Source organism: Epinephelus fuscoguttatus, linkage group LG5 (assembly GCF_011397635.1).
Source record: "Epinephelus fuscoguttatus linkage group LG5, E.fuscoguttatus.final_Chr_v1".
Taxonomy (NCBI): domain Eukaryota; kingdom Metazoa; phylum Chordata; class Actinopteri; order Perciformes; family Serranidae; genus Epinephelus; species Epinephelus fuscoguttatus.
Genome location: NC_064756.1, coordinates 10,856,045 through 10,870,668, shown reverse-complemented (window position 1 = coordinate 10,870,668; position 14,624 = coordinate 10,856,045). Strand labels below are relative to the sequence as shown.

At 40.5% G+C, this 14,624-nt stretch overlaps 2 protein-coding genes across 7 annotated transcripts in view; both read right to left on the bottom strand.

The window, feature by feature from the left end:
- tbrg1 (transforming growth factor beta regulator 1) overlaps positions 1 to 7,708 on the bottom strand; it is a 64,568-nt gene extending 56,860 nt beyond the window's left edge. For 3 of the 6 annotated variants that reach the window (XM_049575533.1, XM_049575534.1, XM_049575532.1), the window contains exons 1-13: positions 7,439 to 7,708; positions 7,076 to 7,207; positions 6,142 to 6,199; positions 5,431 to 5,513; positions 5,242 to 5,278; positions 4,816 to 4,878; positions 3,840 to 4,076; positions 3,651 to 3,721; positions 3,179 to 3,420; positions 2,922 to 3,058; positions 2,474 to 2,620; positions 2,232 to 2,329; positions 1,956 to 2,066 (exon numbers count right to left, since the gene is read on the bottom strand). In XM_049575533.1, the coding sequence (XP_049431490.1) occupies positions 1,956 to 2,066; positions 2,232 to 2,329; positions 2,474 to 2,620; positions 2,922 to 3,058; positions 3,179 to 3,420; positions 3,651 to 3,721; positions 3,840 to 4,076; positions 4,816 to 4,878; positions 5,242 to 5,278; positions 5,431 to 5,513; positions 6,142 to 6,199; positions 7,076 to 7,194 (1,403 nt within the window). In that variant the 5' untranslated portion in view covers positions 7,195 to 7,207; positions 7,439 to 7,708. Of the gene's footprint in view, positions 1 to 137; positions 814 to 1,361; positions 1,508 to 1,955; positions 2,067 to 2,231; positions 2,330 to 2,473; positions 2,621 to 2,921; positions 3,059 to 3,178; positions 3,421 to 3,650; positions 3,722 to 3,839; positions 4,077 to 4,815; positions 4,879 to 5,241; positions 5,279 to 5,430; positions 5,514 to 6,141; positions 6,200 to 7,075; positions 7,208 to 7,438 lie in introns of those variants that run through there. The other 3 variants (XM_049575529.1, XM_049575531.1, XM_049575530.1) reach the window with 3 other exon arrangements.
- A 2,538-nt stretch (positions 7,709 to 10,246) lies between these two features.
- Positions 10,247 to 14,112, bottom strand: mmp30 (matrix metallopeptidase 30). Its single transcript, XM_049577221.1, has 11 exons — positions 13,832 to 14,112; positions 13,490 to 13,606; positions 13,087 to 13,214; positions 12,856 to 13,004; positions 12,625 to 12,750; positions 12,201 to 12,362; positions 11,646 to 11,820; positions 11,433 to 11,557; positions 11,168 to 11,333; positions 10,919 to 11,022; positions 10,247 to 10,492 (listed from the first exon to the last, which is right to left on the bottom strand). Exons 1-11 carry the CDS (start codon positions 13,964 to 13,966, stop codon positions 10,389 to 10,391), a joined length of 1,491 nt encoding a protein of 496 aa, XP_049433178.1. The 5' UTR covers positions 13,967 to 14,112; the 3' UTR covers positions 10,247 to 10,388.
- Between the last annotated feature and the right edge of the window lie 512 nt (positions 14,113 to 14,624).

Sequence of the window (14,624 nt, the reverse complement as noted above, 5' to 3'; positions counted from 1 at the left end):
ACTGCCAATAATTGCTGTAAATAGAAAAGCATGACAAACGTTTTATTTGAACAAAACTCTGGAATGTTTTTAAGTTTACAACAGAAATGAATCTTTATGATTTTACAATTTGCACAAATAAATGACAGCTCAGCGACTTTTGGTGGGTGTTGTGTTACTTTCAAACCTGATGCTTTTACTTAAGAGTAAAATGGATGGATTCACAATAAAATCATTGATTTATCAAACGTGGTCTGTTGTTTGAATTGGGGGAAACAATCTGTAATGTGTTGGTATCATACTTTAAGTTGCAGCTCTAACAGTTCATACCAATGCAACAGTGTGCCATGTACCAAAGTGATGGTGTATGGGAAAGAATAAACCTTTTTAGTAAACTACTTTACTTCAACTGTGGCTCAGTTTCTAAAATTCAGCACATTTTATCCACACAAAAATTCATATGTCAGTACAGAGGTGTTGGGTTTATGGTTACTATTGGCACCTAAGTGCAAAGCTAACTCACCAGCAACATCCAGTATATTAGCATGCTGGCACACATCCCCAACACTGATTGAGACTTACAAGATTATGACATACAATAAATAGCATCGTTTGAGTTACTGTATGCCTCTGTTTACTGAATCACTAACTCAGGAAGGAGTATAAAAGAAAACATTGTTGATAAGTGATGTTTGCAAGTAAGAATCAAAGGTCACGAGGATTGTGTGATGTCAGGCTTTCAGAATCAGGAGCTGAAATACGAGGTAGAGGGCTTCATGTTGGAGGAGGTCAGGTGGTGCTGATGAGAGGAGCTAGGAGACTGTGGTGCCTGTCCTGGGTAAAGACAGATAAATAGTAGAGAAAGAGTTACTGTCAATACTGTGTGATCATCATGTCAGCATTAGCAAATGATAACAAAACCACAAAAATCCTAAAACTTACATACTGCAACTCCTGTATAGGAGTACACTTTTATGTTTCTGCTGCCCGTGCCACTTACATGTATGATTTTTACAGCAGAGGCTGGAAGGAGCAGTTGGTGGGGTGAGGACAGTTATTCACAAAAACTCTAGCAGAGCAAAGTGTAATTGAGTTGTTCACTGCTTTGCTCAGACATTCTGACAGCAGTTGTCGAGAAAGAGGACAGTTTTTATTTGTAACTCCACCAGGGGACTCTTACCTGTGACCCCTGAGCCACAAGCCCAGCTGTTATACCTAAAGGCTACCCTGGTTCATATTTAGCATGTTTGATGGATTGGAACCAGGGTAGCCTGCATGCAATAGTCAACATCCTCTAAATGTAACATGCACAACAAAACATGAGGTCATCTACACTACAGCCAAGCTAAGAACATCACCAGTTTAGAAAACTGATAATTAACCTGTTATGTGCTCTGTCTTGATGTTCTCATCAAAGCCCTGGTGTCTCTGGTAGGCCTCAAAGTTGACTGAAGCATCGTCCTCTGACAGGCTGTGAGGAACCTGGCCGTCACCAGGGCGACACACCTCAAAACGTATCCAGCGGTAGCTTAATAAACAAAGTGAAAAAAGACATCTATTAATTAATAAATCTATAGTCACAGTGGCTGTAAACTGGCTGAACACATGTATGTAGAGTGTATTGACATAAAATATTAGATTAATATAAATTCAGCATGTTTCTGTGACTTGGAAATGTTACTCCTGTTGTGTTTTCCTATTAAGTAAAGGTTTGAATGATTTAATATTGTGGTTAACACCTCATCCAGACATATTATCATCTTAATGTTTTACATCTGGGAAAACAGGTCGGAAAATATGTTTCAGTTTATATTAATTACACTAATTAAAAGACCCATCTGTAAAATCCACTTATAGTCCTTGTCTGGGAGGCAAGTCCCCACATTTAATGGTTTTCCTAAAGTTACTACACAACCTACAGTAAGTGCTTGTTTTACTAATGAGAACATTATTAAACACAAGACGTGCTTTCTTACTTGCTACATTTGCGTGCTCCAGGACAACTCTGGATGAGATTCTGGATGGTGGGATGTGAGAAGCCAAAGAAGTCAGCTCCTGATGGCACGATGGGTGCCACAGCCTTGGAACTAAGAAACATGTTGAAAGCGTTCATAATTGTAACAATAAGTTTTAAAATAAAGCTCTAAGACATAGCTTTCTAAAAATATTTGCCTTAGACATATGGTGGAGTTTTTCTAGACTGACACAAGTCATCGCAATCACAATGCATGCCTTGAGTTGAACTCTGGTACCTGACAGACGCGATGGCCTTCAGAAGATTGGAGTGGCATGTCAGGGCCGAAGAGGCTACGATGGCATTCTGAGGATCTTCTTCAGGCACAATCTCAAACTTGGGGGACAATATTGGATTGCATGTGTCAGTTAAGTTTCATCAAAACCATTTTATTCATTCCATTTCAAATGAACAAAACGTATTCAACAAGGCAGTATACAGTACTTTTGACTGACTTCAGTAACAACCGTGTGTGTGTACCTGTGGACCTGCTCCCCCATCCTTGATTTGGCAGGTGTAGAGGCACTGCTGGTCAGGGTTTTTCATACTGGCAAAGACTCGAGTGCTGCAGAAGCCCACTGGGTAGATGGCACACTCATCATGGAACAACATTCTGTCTGTGATGATCTGGAGAGCAGTCAAAAGTTTGCATTCGTTAAATTGCATTCAGTGGTTAGTGTTAGCTTTTAGAAAGGCTTTCACATGATCAACATTTTGTTGTGTTACAGACTTCATATTTATTTATTAAACCAGCATCTGATGGACTGATTAGAGAACATGTATGATTAATAACTGACTGACTAGCTTATCTTTTATTTTCTTCTGAACTATAAATAGGATATAACGTGAGGCTGGATATCACAGGCTGTCCATGATTATACCATGGTGATAATAAAGCTGTGACATGTGACTCAAGCCAGACCCTGACCTCTCCCAGGCTGTAGACTGTTAAACCTCCCAGTACGATGGGAAAGACAGGACGACCAGATGAGTCCAAAGGAATGGGCTGCACCAGTTTCCGAGACCCGTCTGCAAGCTTTCTCTTCTTGGTCATCTTCTTCGGAACTGAAGAAACATTTGAGGGTAAAATAATGAACCAACTGTCTTTAAAGGTGGATGTAAATCAAATCACATATATTTTCAATATGCATCTACATTAATACTTGGCAATATCCTGGCACTCACATTCCTCCTTTCCATTTTCTCTGCCTCGCTCTTTCCTTTCCTTCTTGGGTTTTTTAAGAGGTCCCTCTTCCCCTGTTGACACCACTGATGTCAGGTTATGCCCCCCAGACAGGCCTGAAGCCCCTGCAGGACCTGAGGTTAATGCTGCAGGCGGCACAGGGGGATGAGAGCTTGAGTTTGGTGTTGGCAGTAGCTCTCCTTCTGACAAAGACTGGTACTGCAACAACGACTTCAGTAAAAACCTGGAAATGAGAAGTACAAATGTGAATGAATCATTGTTGAAATGATGTGAAATGAGCAAAAAAATGGCACTTGACTATCATGGAGCTTCACTTTTTAACAACAGCACAGCCACATCCATTATGAACAAAAGTAAAAAAACAAAAAAAAAACAAGGATAAAGTGAGAGGAAGACGAAGGCCCTCGGGAAGGTCATGGGAAATATAGGGATAGCTAAAGCACGTCCTCTTACCTCCGCTCCTCCTTTGCCCTCAGAAACTTCTCCTCTAAGTGGGCAACTTCATCACAGAGAGCCGCATTCTCCTGTGGGTAAAACAGTATTCCATCACTCATAATTACAATGCTGTGTATCTAAACTGTCATACCATATATGCACAATGTGGCAGAAAACAGAGCAAGTCTGAGTTAATAGCTTACTCACAAATATCATGGCGCGGGCAGCTTTACGCAGTCTAAGGTACTTGAGTCTGTACTTTTCATTATGGTTTTTTCGTGGACCTCTCTTCATCTTGGTCTGATGCTCTGAGGAACTGGTGGGGGATGGAAAGACGGGCACCGAGGCTCCTGAGCCCGAACTGGAGATGGTATTCTGCTGTGGAGAGCCGAGGAAAGACTGTGCAGTGAAGGCCTGCAGGGCCTGCTGCCTCTCCTCATCAGTCTGTGAGGAAACAGAGGGGGGAGAGGGAGACGGAGATGTGTTCATGTGCACCAGGAGTACCTGAGAATAACACTTGTGTGGCCTTCAGGATGGATGAAAATACAGACATAAATGTAAAGGATAAAATAACACTGATGGAGCTCACACTTAAACCACTGTAAGACACACAACAGAAGTTACTGAAAATCAACCGTGTACAAGATCTTCAAATTAAAATAAAAATGGAGATTTCTACTGTAATTTATTTCAGAACTTCTCCAGGCAAATTTTCCCTCTTCTATTGTTTTGGGCCTTAGCAGTTTAAGGATTACTAAGGGCTTATGAGTACTGTGGAGTACTGCATCTATAATTAGATATTAGGTGGGACTTCTTGCTATCTCTGCTTTAAAATTGTCTGTAGTGTGCAGATGAATGAGCATTACCATCATGTCGTCTCATTAGTTTAAGTAAGAAAATACATAGCAGATATTCAGATTACCAGATAGCATTAAATATCCACTGGAAAACAGTGTGTACCCATATAATTTTCAACATAAACACATGGTGTCCATGTGATAGAATTATATCAGGCAGTGACGTGTATCAAACTGCAGTTCAGGATGAAGATCTTTTGTGAGCAGCAAAGCCTCAGAATTTATCAATGACCAATAGCCAATGACATTAAAGGTCAAATTCACTTATGGTACATTACATGTTCAAATTTTGTGTGAAATTGGCATTAGTGTCCCATATAACTCACCAGCAGTGCAAAGACTCCGTTTCTGTTCTCAATCCTCTTGAATCTCCTGCTGCCTTTTTGTGTCTGAAACATAATGTGAGACTGAGGCCGATGCACGGGGCTGGAAAAGCCAAATCTGATTGCCAAAAACTGGGGGTCAATTTAGACTCATTCCACTATTATTAGATACAGCAGGTTCAAGGCCTCTGCGTTTGAGCACAGAGCATCCTTTGTTAAGTGAAGAAATGTCTGTCTCTTTTTAAAGTTGTGAAATAAGGCCAAAGAAGCAGGATGGAAAAACATGGAGAAAGAAAAAAACAGCAACAGAAATACAGATGGTGCATGTAGTGTGTTAACAGAATTGACACAAATGTTAAATGAAGGTGCAAGTTATTACACTCAACAGCAGAGGTTGCTGTCAGACTGCATCTTAAACATCCTCCTTACCTCACGGTACATGACAGCCTCCAGGCTTGACTTTGCACTGCAAGGAGAGAACAAACACATAAGCAGAGTCTAAATGTAGACTCAGCAACAAGTTTACATTCTACTCAAGAAACTTATCATTCATAATTTGGCTTAACATGTGAAAACAAGGGCAACAAGGTGTGCAGTTAATTGAGAGGACTGCTGTACTTGGATTGAACAAGCCCCCTGTCGATGATTCTCTGTTTAATCTCCTTTATGTGCATGGGACGTCCAGCTTCTTCCAAGACAATCTACATAAGGGAAAAGGAGAAACAAAAACACTTAAAAGGGATAGTGCACCCAAAAATGAAAATCATGTCATTTGAACTCTGTTTTTAGCTTCATTGTAGCCTGTAGCTGTAACTGCCTCTCTGTGCACGCTTGTGCGCGCTTACGCACGAGACCAGCGAAAGCAGGTGAACACACATGAAGGTGGTGCCCATGTCTCACGGTCTCGCACAAGCACGCACACGTGAGCGCAGTGCACAGAAAGACAGTTACAGCTACAGGCTACAATGAGGCTAAAAACAGAGTTCAAATGACGTTTTTCCAAACAACTTTTTGTGTTGGGGCTTCAGGACACTTGGATCACTACGGACGAGCAGTATGGAGATATTTTGTGGTTTCAATTATGTGTTTTTTGATATTTGAATCTGGGGCGCCGTAAGCCTCCATTAGGTGGAGTTGTGTTGCTACCCCCTCTCTCCTTGTATCTCTGCAAGGGATGTGAGGACTCTGAAACTTCACCTGAGGCTCCCTCTGCATATGGGTGAGTAGATAATGGCTGAATTTTCATTTTTGGGTGCACTATCCCTTTAACTTTTGGTAAACTGTTATCAATAACAACAAACTAAAATATGACAAATAAAAGGCAAATACCTGTGCAGCATCAAGCCATGTGAGGTTTGGCTTCTCTGCAATTTCACTTGGTGGTTCGCTGCAAAAAGAAAAAGTTAAAATTATCCAGTGTACCATTATTTAATTTGTTGGCATTTTGAAAATCATCACTTCTTCATTCATTTTCCATAACCGCTTATTCTGGTAGGGGTCGCAGGGGGGCTGGAGCCTATCCCAGCTGATAGTAGGCAGAGGCGAGGTACACCCTGGACAAGTCACCAGACTATGACAGGACTGACATAGAGACAGACAACCATTCACACTTTCAAACCTACGGCCAATTTAGAGTCACTAATTAACCTAGCTTGCATGTCTTTGAACTGAGAAAACCCACGCTGACATGGGGAGAACACGCAAACTCCGCACAGTAGGGCTCCCCCACCCCAGGGTACGAACCAGGAACCCTCTTGCTGTGAGGGGACAATGCTAACCACTGAACTACCATGCCGCCACCATTACTAATTATATTTTTAGGTACATATTCATCCATATTTTGGTACATAATAAAACTGCACCACTGAACTGAACATGCCAGCAACTGCAAATAACTCAAGACAGGTCGTGTTGATACATTTTGATCCCAACATGTGAGATCTATTGATAGCAAATGATGTGAGAAAAAAAAAAGAAAATATCTTGAATGAAAGAGTCCAGAATCGCAAAGCACTTCCCCAGTGGAGTTTGGTATTGCATCACAGCACTGATTCTGACTTGTATTATGATTTGATTTCCTGTGAGCACAAACCTACACAGATGTGATACTCCTCTCTGGAGCAACCTCACTTTTCAATCTAAATGGATGCATTACATAATACAGGGCATATATTCTTTATCTATAAGCAATGAGTCTACGGTGGATGTTACAAAGGCATGACGCTGTAACAACATGTTTTAAAATCATATTATTTTCAACAACCTCTCCAGGGTCTCAGTGGTCCCAGACAGACTTGCAATGCTGTCCAGGGCAGGAAAGAGAGAGTAGTTCCCCTGTCCATCAGCCTCCATCTCTGATTCAAAAGTGTTGAGTGACTCCATAGGAGACAGAAACCTGTACAGAGAAGACACAGAGACAATACATTTACTGTATTTGTCTGTTTATCCGTAACGCACCTCATACACTCATCCAAAATAACATTAGCAACGTTGCGACTGTGAGCAAGAGAACACACAGGCATCTGCATATTCTGCTTTAGAGTAGCTAAGACTTATTAGCTGCACACAACAGATGATAACATGATATACAGGAGAAACGGTTAGCTGGAGGCAAACACATACACACCTCAGTGAAACTGCAGTAAACCAGCAAACCCACTTCTTTTAGCTTGTGCTCCGGTTTGTTTGTTTCCGTGCGTCTGCCGGAACCTTCGGTCGTCGTCATCGCACCGTTTACATACGGAGTAGCTAAACGCTAACGCTAACGAGCAAATAACAACCTAAAATGACATTACGGAGCTGCGTACTGAAGAAATACTCCACTAATCTAGTTGAAAACGCGAGTGGTATTGACGGAAAAAAAATATATATACGTAGATAGAGGAACTAAAGTGCGTGGCTGACACCGGACACTATTCATGGGAGCATTTGTACCGGATATCCGGTTTGCTTACAGTCTATGGTTTAGAAACCCTGGTCATAAAACAAAGTTTGAAAGGTGATTAAATGGCAGTTTTACGTGTTCAGTTACGACGACAGTGAGACGTTAAAGATGTAAATCGTGTTGTAAATGTAAATGACGCCTTTGACATTAAAATAAACGTTACGGCTTAAATAAAGATCAATAATATGCTGAGTTTGTGAAATGATGTTCAGATTAAATTATTTCTAAGCCTGTGGATGTATAACAATTTTTAACCTGTCAAAAAAATAAATTTAAGTTTGTTGGTGTTAAAAATGATTAATTTGTACCAGACTAACACTTCACCCTGGTGTGTCAGTGCATCTCTCTTTGTCTCACACCACGTGGAAACTTTGAGAGCGGAAACTTGAACATTGAAACTGAGCATGATTTTACCAAGAGTTTTAGACATTTTCTGATTCAAATGCACGTGTACCTTGATAATAAAGCCATTCACATCAGTGAGGAAAACAATGGCACAAGATGATGTAATTAGCACAAAAAGGAATTTATAGGCTTAATTACAATTTGGAGAAGCAGTTGTCTGTGTTACATCAAATTACAATGGAAAAAAATTCTACATTTTCTCTGTAATTACTGTTGAAGTGTTCATTGAAGTAAAATGGAGCCTGCCTAACTAAACCCAGTCATTGTTCAATGCAGTAGCCTATAATCTTTCCTCATCTTAAGATACCTGGCATGGATCACATTTCTCCATCCAGGCTTTAATGTTTTTTGTTCTATGCAGGGCCCTGTCATAGCTGACCTCCATACACTATACATCAATAGAGTTTACTTTATGGTCAAGACTCTCCAAAACAAATTCTCTTTAATTTGATACTCAGATTTCCTCTTTTGGCACCTTGTTGTTTTCAAATGATATATCCCATATCTGTCATCATTGAGAAATGACCTACAGTAGCCTATGTGGCACGGTCCTAAATGCTTGTTGGTTGCTGGTTGTTTTACATGCAGAGAACAAAGCAGATTACAGGGTCATCTCGCAGAGCAAATATGCCACACCTTCAACCAAGAAGGATTAAAGTCATTTGAATTCATGGGTGGCTGTCAGAAATGAGGACAAACTGAGCTCATTTGCTGTGTAATCAGCATCTCCAAACTAAATTACAGTAGAGTTGTTGCATGTTTTCTGTCTTTCTGGCATGGTAGCAGGTCATTAGCCTTTCCTGAAATTTCATTTAAGCTACTTTACTTTATATCAGTGTTTTCTTGGAGGAATACTTCCCCCACAAACTTACCTTTTTATATAGTTATGTCATGTGGTGAATCTGTGAGGAAAACTTAGTTTTTCTCCCATGCCTCCACAGAATATAGCAATGATTGATTGGGGACTGCATTTAACAACAGCAAATTCATATCACATCATCTGTTTACAATCTCACACACAACTTGTGCAGTATAATGCAATTTCTAAAGACAAGCTTTCTTTTGCTAAAAACATTGTAGGCAATTTAAAATTGAACTGAATGTGAAATGTATCTAGGCCTATGCTTTCCACAAAGCCAGACTCCAATACTTAACTATTTTTTAGCTTTCTTGTGGGGCAATATAGATAGGAATTATCTGGAGCGTGGGGACCCATTGTGTCTGGAGAGAGATTGTGTGAATGTGTGCTGTGAAGATGTCACAAGGTTCCATTCATATCCATTATACTGGAGTGGAAGCAGAATGATCACTGATAGATATCCCAGTACCTCAGAAAATAAACGTAAAACAGTGATGTCTGGATACCATCAGAGGCAATTACAGAAAATGCATTTTGTTGTGACTTTGATGAACCCTTGCTTTAAAGCTCCCCAAATTCTTGCTGATTGTAGCCCATATTCTGAATTTGATCACCTCCTTGGTTTGTTTTGTGCCTCCACCAGGATCTTCACACTATAAAATCCTTAATTTATCCACGTTCATGCAAACAGCAGTGACTCAGCTCTCTTTCTATATTGGATCTCCTCTCATGTGGCTTTAAGTTGCACAAAACAAGCCTTGTGGTCCTAATTCTAAAATTAAAGCATCCAGGCAAAAGACAGATGTATTTCATAATATAACCATTTGGACATAACAACTAATGGCTTAAACTGTTTGTTAATTTTATTTCTGTGTAATCCAAGTTGATGTAGGCTATCTCAGTATGAATGCTCTGCAATCTGGGCCCTGTTATGGCCAGAGGGGGCAATTGAATTGCATGGGAGCTCTTTATTTGTAACCCAGAGATGTGTTCAGAGCGTAACTTAAAACCCTTTATTTTACACCCAAAATTGTGCAATTTACCATCACTGAAATGAGTAAACATCTTCGAGCAAATACATTCACCATCAGTACATTCCTTTGCAAATTCCATACAAGAAAAAAGAAGAAACATAAACAACTATTTTAAAGTAGGTCAAAGATTATTTGTAGACTTGATCTTTGCTTCACTTTGATCCTGTTATTTGCTACACGTGAACAGCTAAGCAGTAGATTGACTTTCTCTGTGAACTGTTCACCACACCATAAAGATATGTAATACCGTTATTCACATGTTTATTTTTTTTCCTTATTTTAACTGCATTTACATCTTCAACACAGACATCTGAGTTGTTGCCTCTGTGGGTTCTCAGTAACAGTCGAGCCAGCCGTAGTTGAGCAGTACACGATTCACTCTCTTGTACTGCAGATAGTACTCAGTCTGTCTGGAGCCGTCTGAGAAATACAGATATCCTGTTGGTGGGGGGTGGGGGTGGGGGGGTGGGGGGGTGGGGGGGGGGTTAGTTCATATACAAATATTGGACTTAAAGGAGCAGTTCAGTTTAACCTACGATGACTTTCTGGTAATGTAAAAATGCAAAAGGCCCTTTGTAGAGCCTGTGTTTGATTTGTCTGTTCTGGGCTACTGTAGAAACATTGTAGTGCAACATGGTGGACTCTGTGGAAGAGGACCTTCTCCCACTATAGATATAAAGGGCTCATTCTAAGCTAATGAAAATACAACGATTCTTAGTTCCCCCTGCTTCAAAGCTTAACGCTAAGCTAACTTTCTAATATAAGAATACTGATTATGATAATAATTTTCAGTCATTCTAACCAAATGTGAGTCTTGACTTGTATGATATAGTTTAAATAAGAAAAACGAATGACATTTCTCACCATAATTCTCAAAAGCTGCATCTACTTTGGAGCCTATGCCCGGGAAATCCTGAGTGATGAATTGTGGGTATCCAGAGTCCATTCGGCTTCTGGACTCATCATAGCTGCATGAGAGATAAGAGAGACAATTTGGCTTTGTCAGTATGTAGCCACACCCGATAAACATCTCAGTGATCTGAGTTTATATTCATTTTTATTTACTAAAGACCTACATGTCAAAGTAAAGACTCAGTCATGACCAACACTCACCTCCAATACTGGTTGTTGACAAAAATAAGGGTTTTTCCAGTAAATGCAACATAAACTGCTGCATCCACCTTACTGACAGAGGAGGGGAGGCCGAGACTAGTGATGGACTTTGGATAACCTGACATCATTCTCTTTGTGTAAGAGCTTATGCCCCAGTATTGACGACCTGTAGAGAAACAGTTGGAGGTTGTTGATAATGTATCTGTACAGCTTCACAGGAATCAGTGCACAGTATTGAAAGCTGAGAAAACCCTATTAACATTACCTTCAAAAAGATACACCGTGCGCTCCCTGGGGACTTCAAAGGCAGCGTCCACAATGTTGATTTGTGGCCATATTGTGCTCACTTTAGTTAAACGTATTCCCCTGGCATTCTTCCTCCAATAGTATCTAGTAAAGGTTGTAAACTGAACAGTAAAAAGATGCATTTATGTGTTGCCTCACATAAACAAGAAATTCATCTCATAATCATCATCACCCGTTTTTGAAGAAGTACAGGTCTCTCCTAATGGAGGTAGCAGCGTCAAACACCAGATCGTGGTTGCACTGCTCGTCTCTGGGGTTGGGCAAAGGATCTGGTTTATCTGTTGGGTCCTCTGGATCAGGATCTGGGGTAGGAGTTGGTGCTGCTGTGGGCACTGGTGTACGGCTGCCTGAGAGATGAATCAGTAAAATTTGTGACCTTCAGGCATCATAAAACAAATGACTATCTACATAGATAACAAGATGTACTTTTAGGGAACTTTAATTTATGCTTGTGCCTTGAGCTTATGTTTAAAATCACTCTGACTGTCAAGGATATAAAGCACAATGAATATTAAATGCATCCACTTGTAGAAAATTGCAAACTGCAGCACAATTCATTCATAGGTCAGTTGTTTACTGGTCATGTAGCTCAGCTAGAGCCAAAGGTCTAAACCTCAGCATAGCTTTCAATTTGAAATCTGCGAACTGACCATTTTAACAGAAGATTGTCTCAACTTAATGTAATTTTAATGTCAATCACTATATTGATTCTGATGTTTTTGCTCACCGTAAAGGGCTTGAACCCCACGCCTGTCATCATCTGGCAGCTTGTACCCGTTTGTGTTGACATATTGATAAGTAGGGTACATCAGTGCACTTCTGTCCCTGGAGTGATCCAGGCCCAGTGCATGGCCAAACTCGTGGGCCGCCACCAGCAGCAGATTCACACCTCAACAAAACAAATTACAGAGAAGCAAGTCAGACATCATTTACCTGATATACAGTGCTGATTCCTATGTAATGGTGTGCTTATTTTTAAGGACATAGAAATCGAATTGTTGGGAAAATCCTGCTGAACATACAGGTTTTATTTTTTCCCCCACAGTGTGCACACAGTTTACTCTTCGGATATACAGGGAACTACACAGATTACACTTCCTCCCTGGTGGATGTGGCAGCTTCAGCTTTACTAAAATGCAGAGAGCATTTACCTCTCTGGGTAAGAGTCCAGGTTTCATCTTCATCAAAGTGTGTGTCCCCTCCCTGCCCCTGTCCAGGAGAGTTAGCATGAGCCAAGACTCCGCCACGCCCATCAAAAGGGTAAAAGTCCCCATGAGCTGCAACAGGACAAAGAAGATAATTAAATATATTTGCATGTTAAGAAAAGATTCTCATAAAGTTCAGCTGGCTGTTTAAGACCCTCTTGTTCAATTCAGACTCACATCCGCCTTTAAAGAGGATCATGATGTCAGCGGTACCGCTGTAGATCTGTTTAAAGTTCAGAGGGGTGACATCGCTGTAGAGCTGGAAGGCCTGGCCAATGGCTGTATCCACCTGACTCTGGGTCAGATCTGGAGTGTACTGAGTGATCCTGTTAAAGTCATGTTATACAAGTATCAATTAATACTAATACTAATAATAATCTCCTCCTACAGTATGTAACTTCTTGTTACCTGTATGTAATCAGGGTTTTGCGCCATTTGGGTCTCCCATGAAAGTGTGCATATCGGCTGATGTCTGACACACCACACCTGGGTGCCTTCATCACCTCCACAGTCTCGTTATTCAAGACACCAGTTACCTGATTGTCAGGTGATCATATGAGGTAGCAAAAACAAAGAGATTTTTAAAGTGAGGTTTGCCATATATTTTTTATTTAAATTTTTTTAAGGCATTCACACCGTAAATCGAAGCAGAATTGGCAAAAATTGGTGCATCAAAATTCACAAAAATGCTGGAAATGATGTGTTTGAAGCTTATTTTTTTTAATGGATTAAACACTGAAGTTATTAAGTCACAATTGCTTTGGTTGCAATAAGGCAAACCTAAATCAAACCTTTCATTCATTATAATTACCTCCAGGCCAAAGAAAGCCTGCATGGCCTGTAGATCCAGGTTGAAGGAGCTCTTAGCAAGTCTTCGCACTGAAGAGTTTGTCATCCCAACATCTCCATAGAAGCTGGACAGGTATGCCTGATTCCAGGAGAAGGAAGACAGTTTTATTGCAATTGATTCATGTTTTAATTTCACCTGACTATGGCAGTGCTTATTTCCTGTCAACACCATCTAAATCTAAAGACTGTTTGCAACCTGCCTCACCTCTGACATTTTTAAATGCAAGAAGTTTCCCTGTAATCACCTGGTTAGTCCAGAAAGTTCCTAGTTGCTAATATTCATGCATAATATAAACTGCAGTACCTCCGCCAGGTCTTGCTCCTCTGGTGAAACTGTCGGAGCGATGGTAGGTGCTGCATGACACAGGGCTAAACAACCCAGCAGCATGATCCAAAAACCAGCAAGAGACATCTTGTGAAAATGTCTTCTTCTCTCCATCCACTGTGCTCTTATAAAGGCAGTCCTGAGATGCGTTTGGTTCTGATATAGGCTGAGTAATCGTGCACAGTCACCCTTTGTTTATTCCAGTCGATGTTAAAACAAACCCCTGTATCTGAGGGGGTAGAGCGTAAATAGTGGCCCCTCTGATAACACAGTGGGAGGAGATGATATGATCAGTGTAACTTCACTTATAAAACATCTGTGAAGCAGTTTAAAGGAATACTTCTGCCCCAAAATACATATCAGTTACTCACCCTGTGCTACCTTGAATTCTTGAAGAAAACCTAGGTCTTCTAACATGCTTCCACGGAGAACGAAGGATCCAGAAACAGGGACAATTCTTGATAAATTGAAATAAAAGACAAACAACAGCAAAACTATATCAAAACATCCGTTTGCAAACTCTCACACAACTCGTGCAGTTAAATCCAAGGCTCATTTATCCAGTCGTATGATCAGTACTTCCCAAACATGCATTTTTGCTAAAACCACCCTATGCACAACTTGTCTACTGAGAGTGTTTGTGGGGAAGTGTTTCAAATAGTAAGGTTTTAGCGAAAATGTGTGTTTGGAAAGTACTTGTATCTGTTATGCTCTGTTAGATCCTTAGTGTTTTCTTTTATTGATATGTTTCATACGCCTCTTCAAACGTTTC

Excerpts from the sequence above, each read along its gene's own strand:
- mmp30 (XM_049577221.1), bottom strand. The coding sequence starts at position 13,966 with ATGGAGAGAAGAAGACATTTTCACAAGATGTCTCTTGCTGGTTTTTGG. Across the intron at positions 13,607-13,831 it reads AGGAGCAAGACCTGGCGGAG|GCATACCTGTCCAGCTTCTA; the intron begins GTACTGCAGTTT and ends TCCTGGAATCAG. Across the intron at positions 13,005-13,086 it reads AAAACCCTGATTACATACAG|GATCACTCAGTACACTCCAG; the intron begins GTAACAAGAAGT and ends TGACTTTAACAG.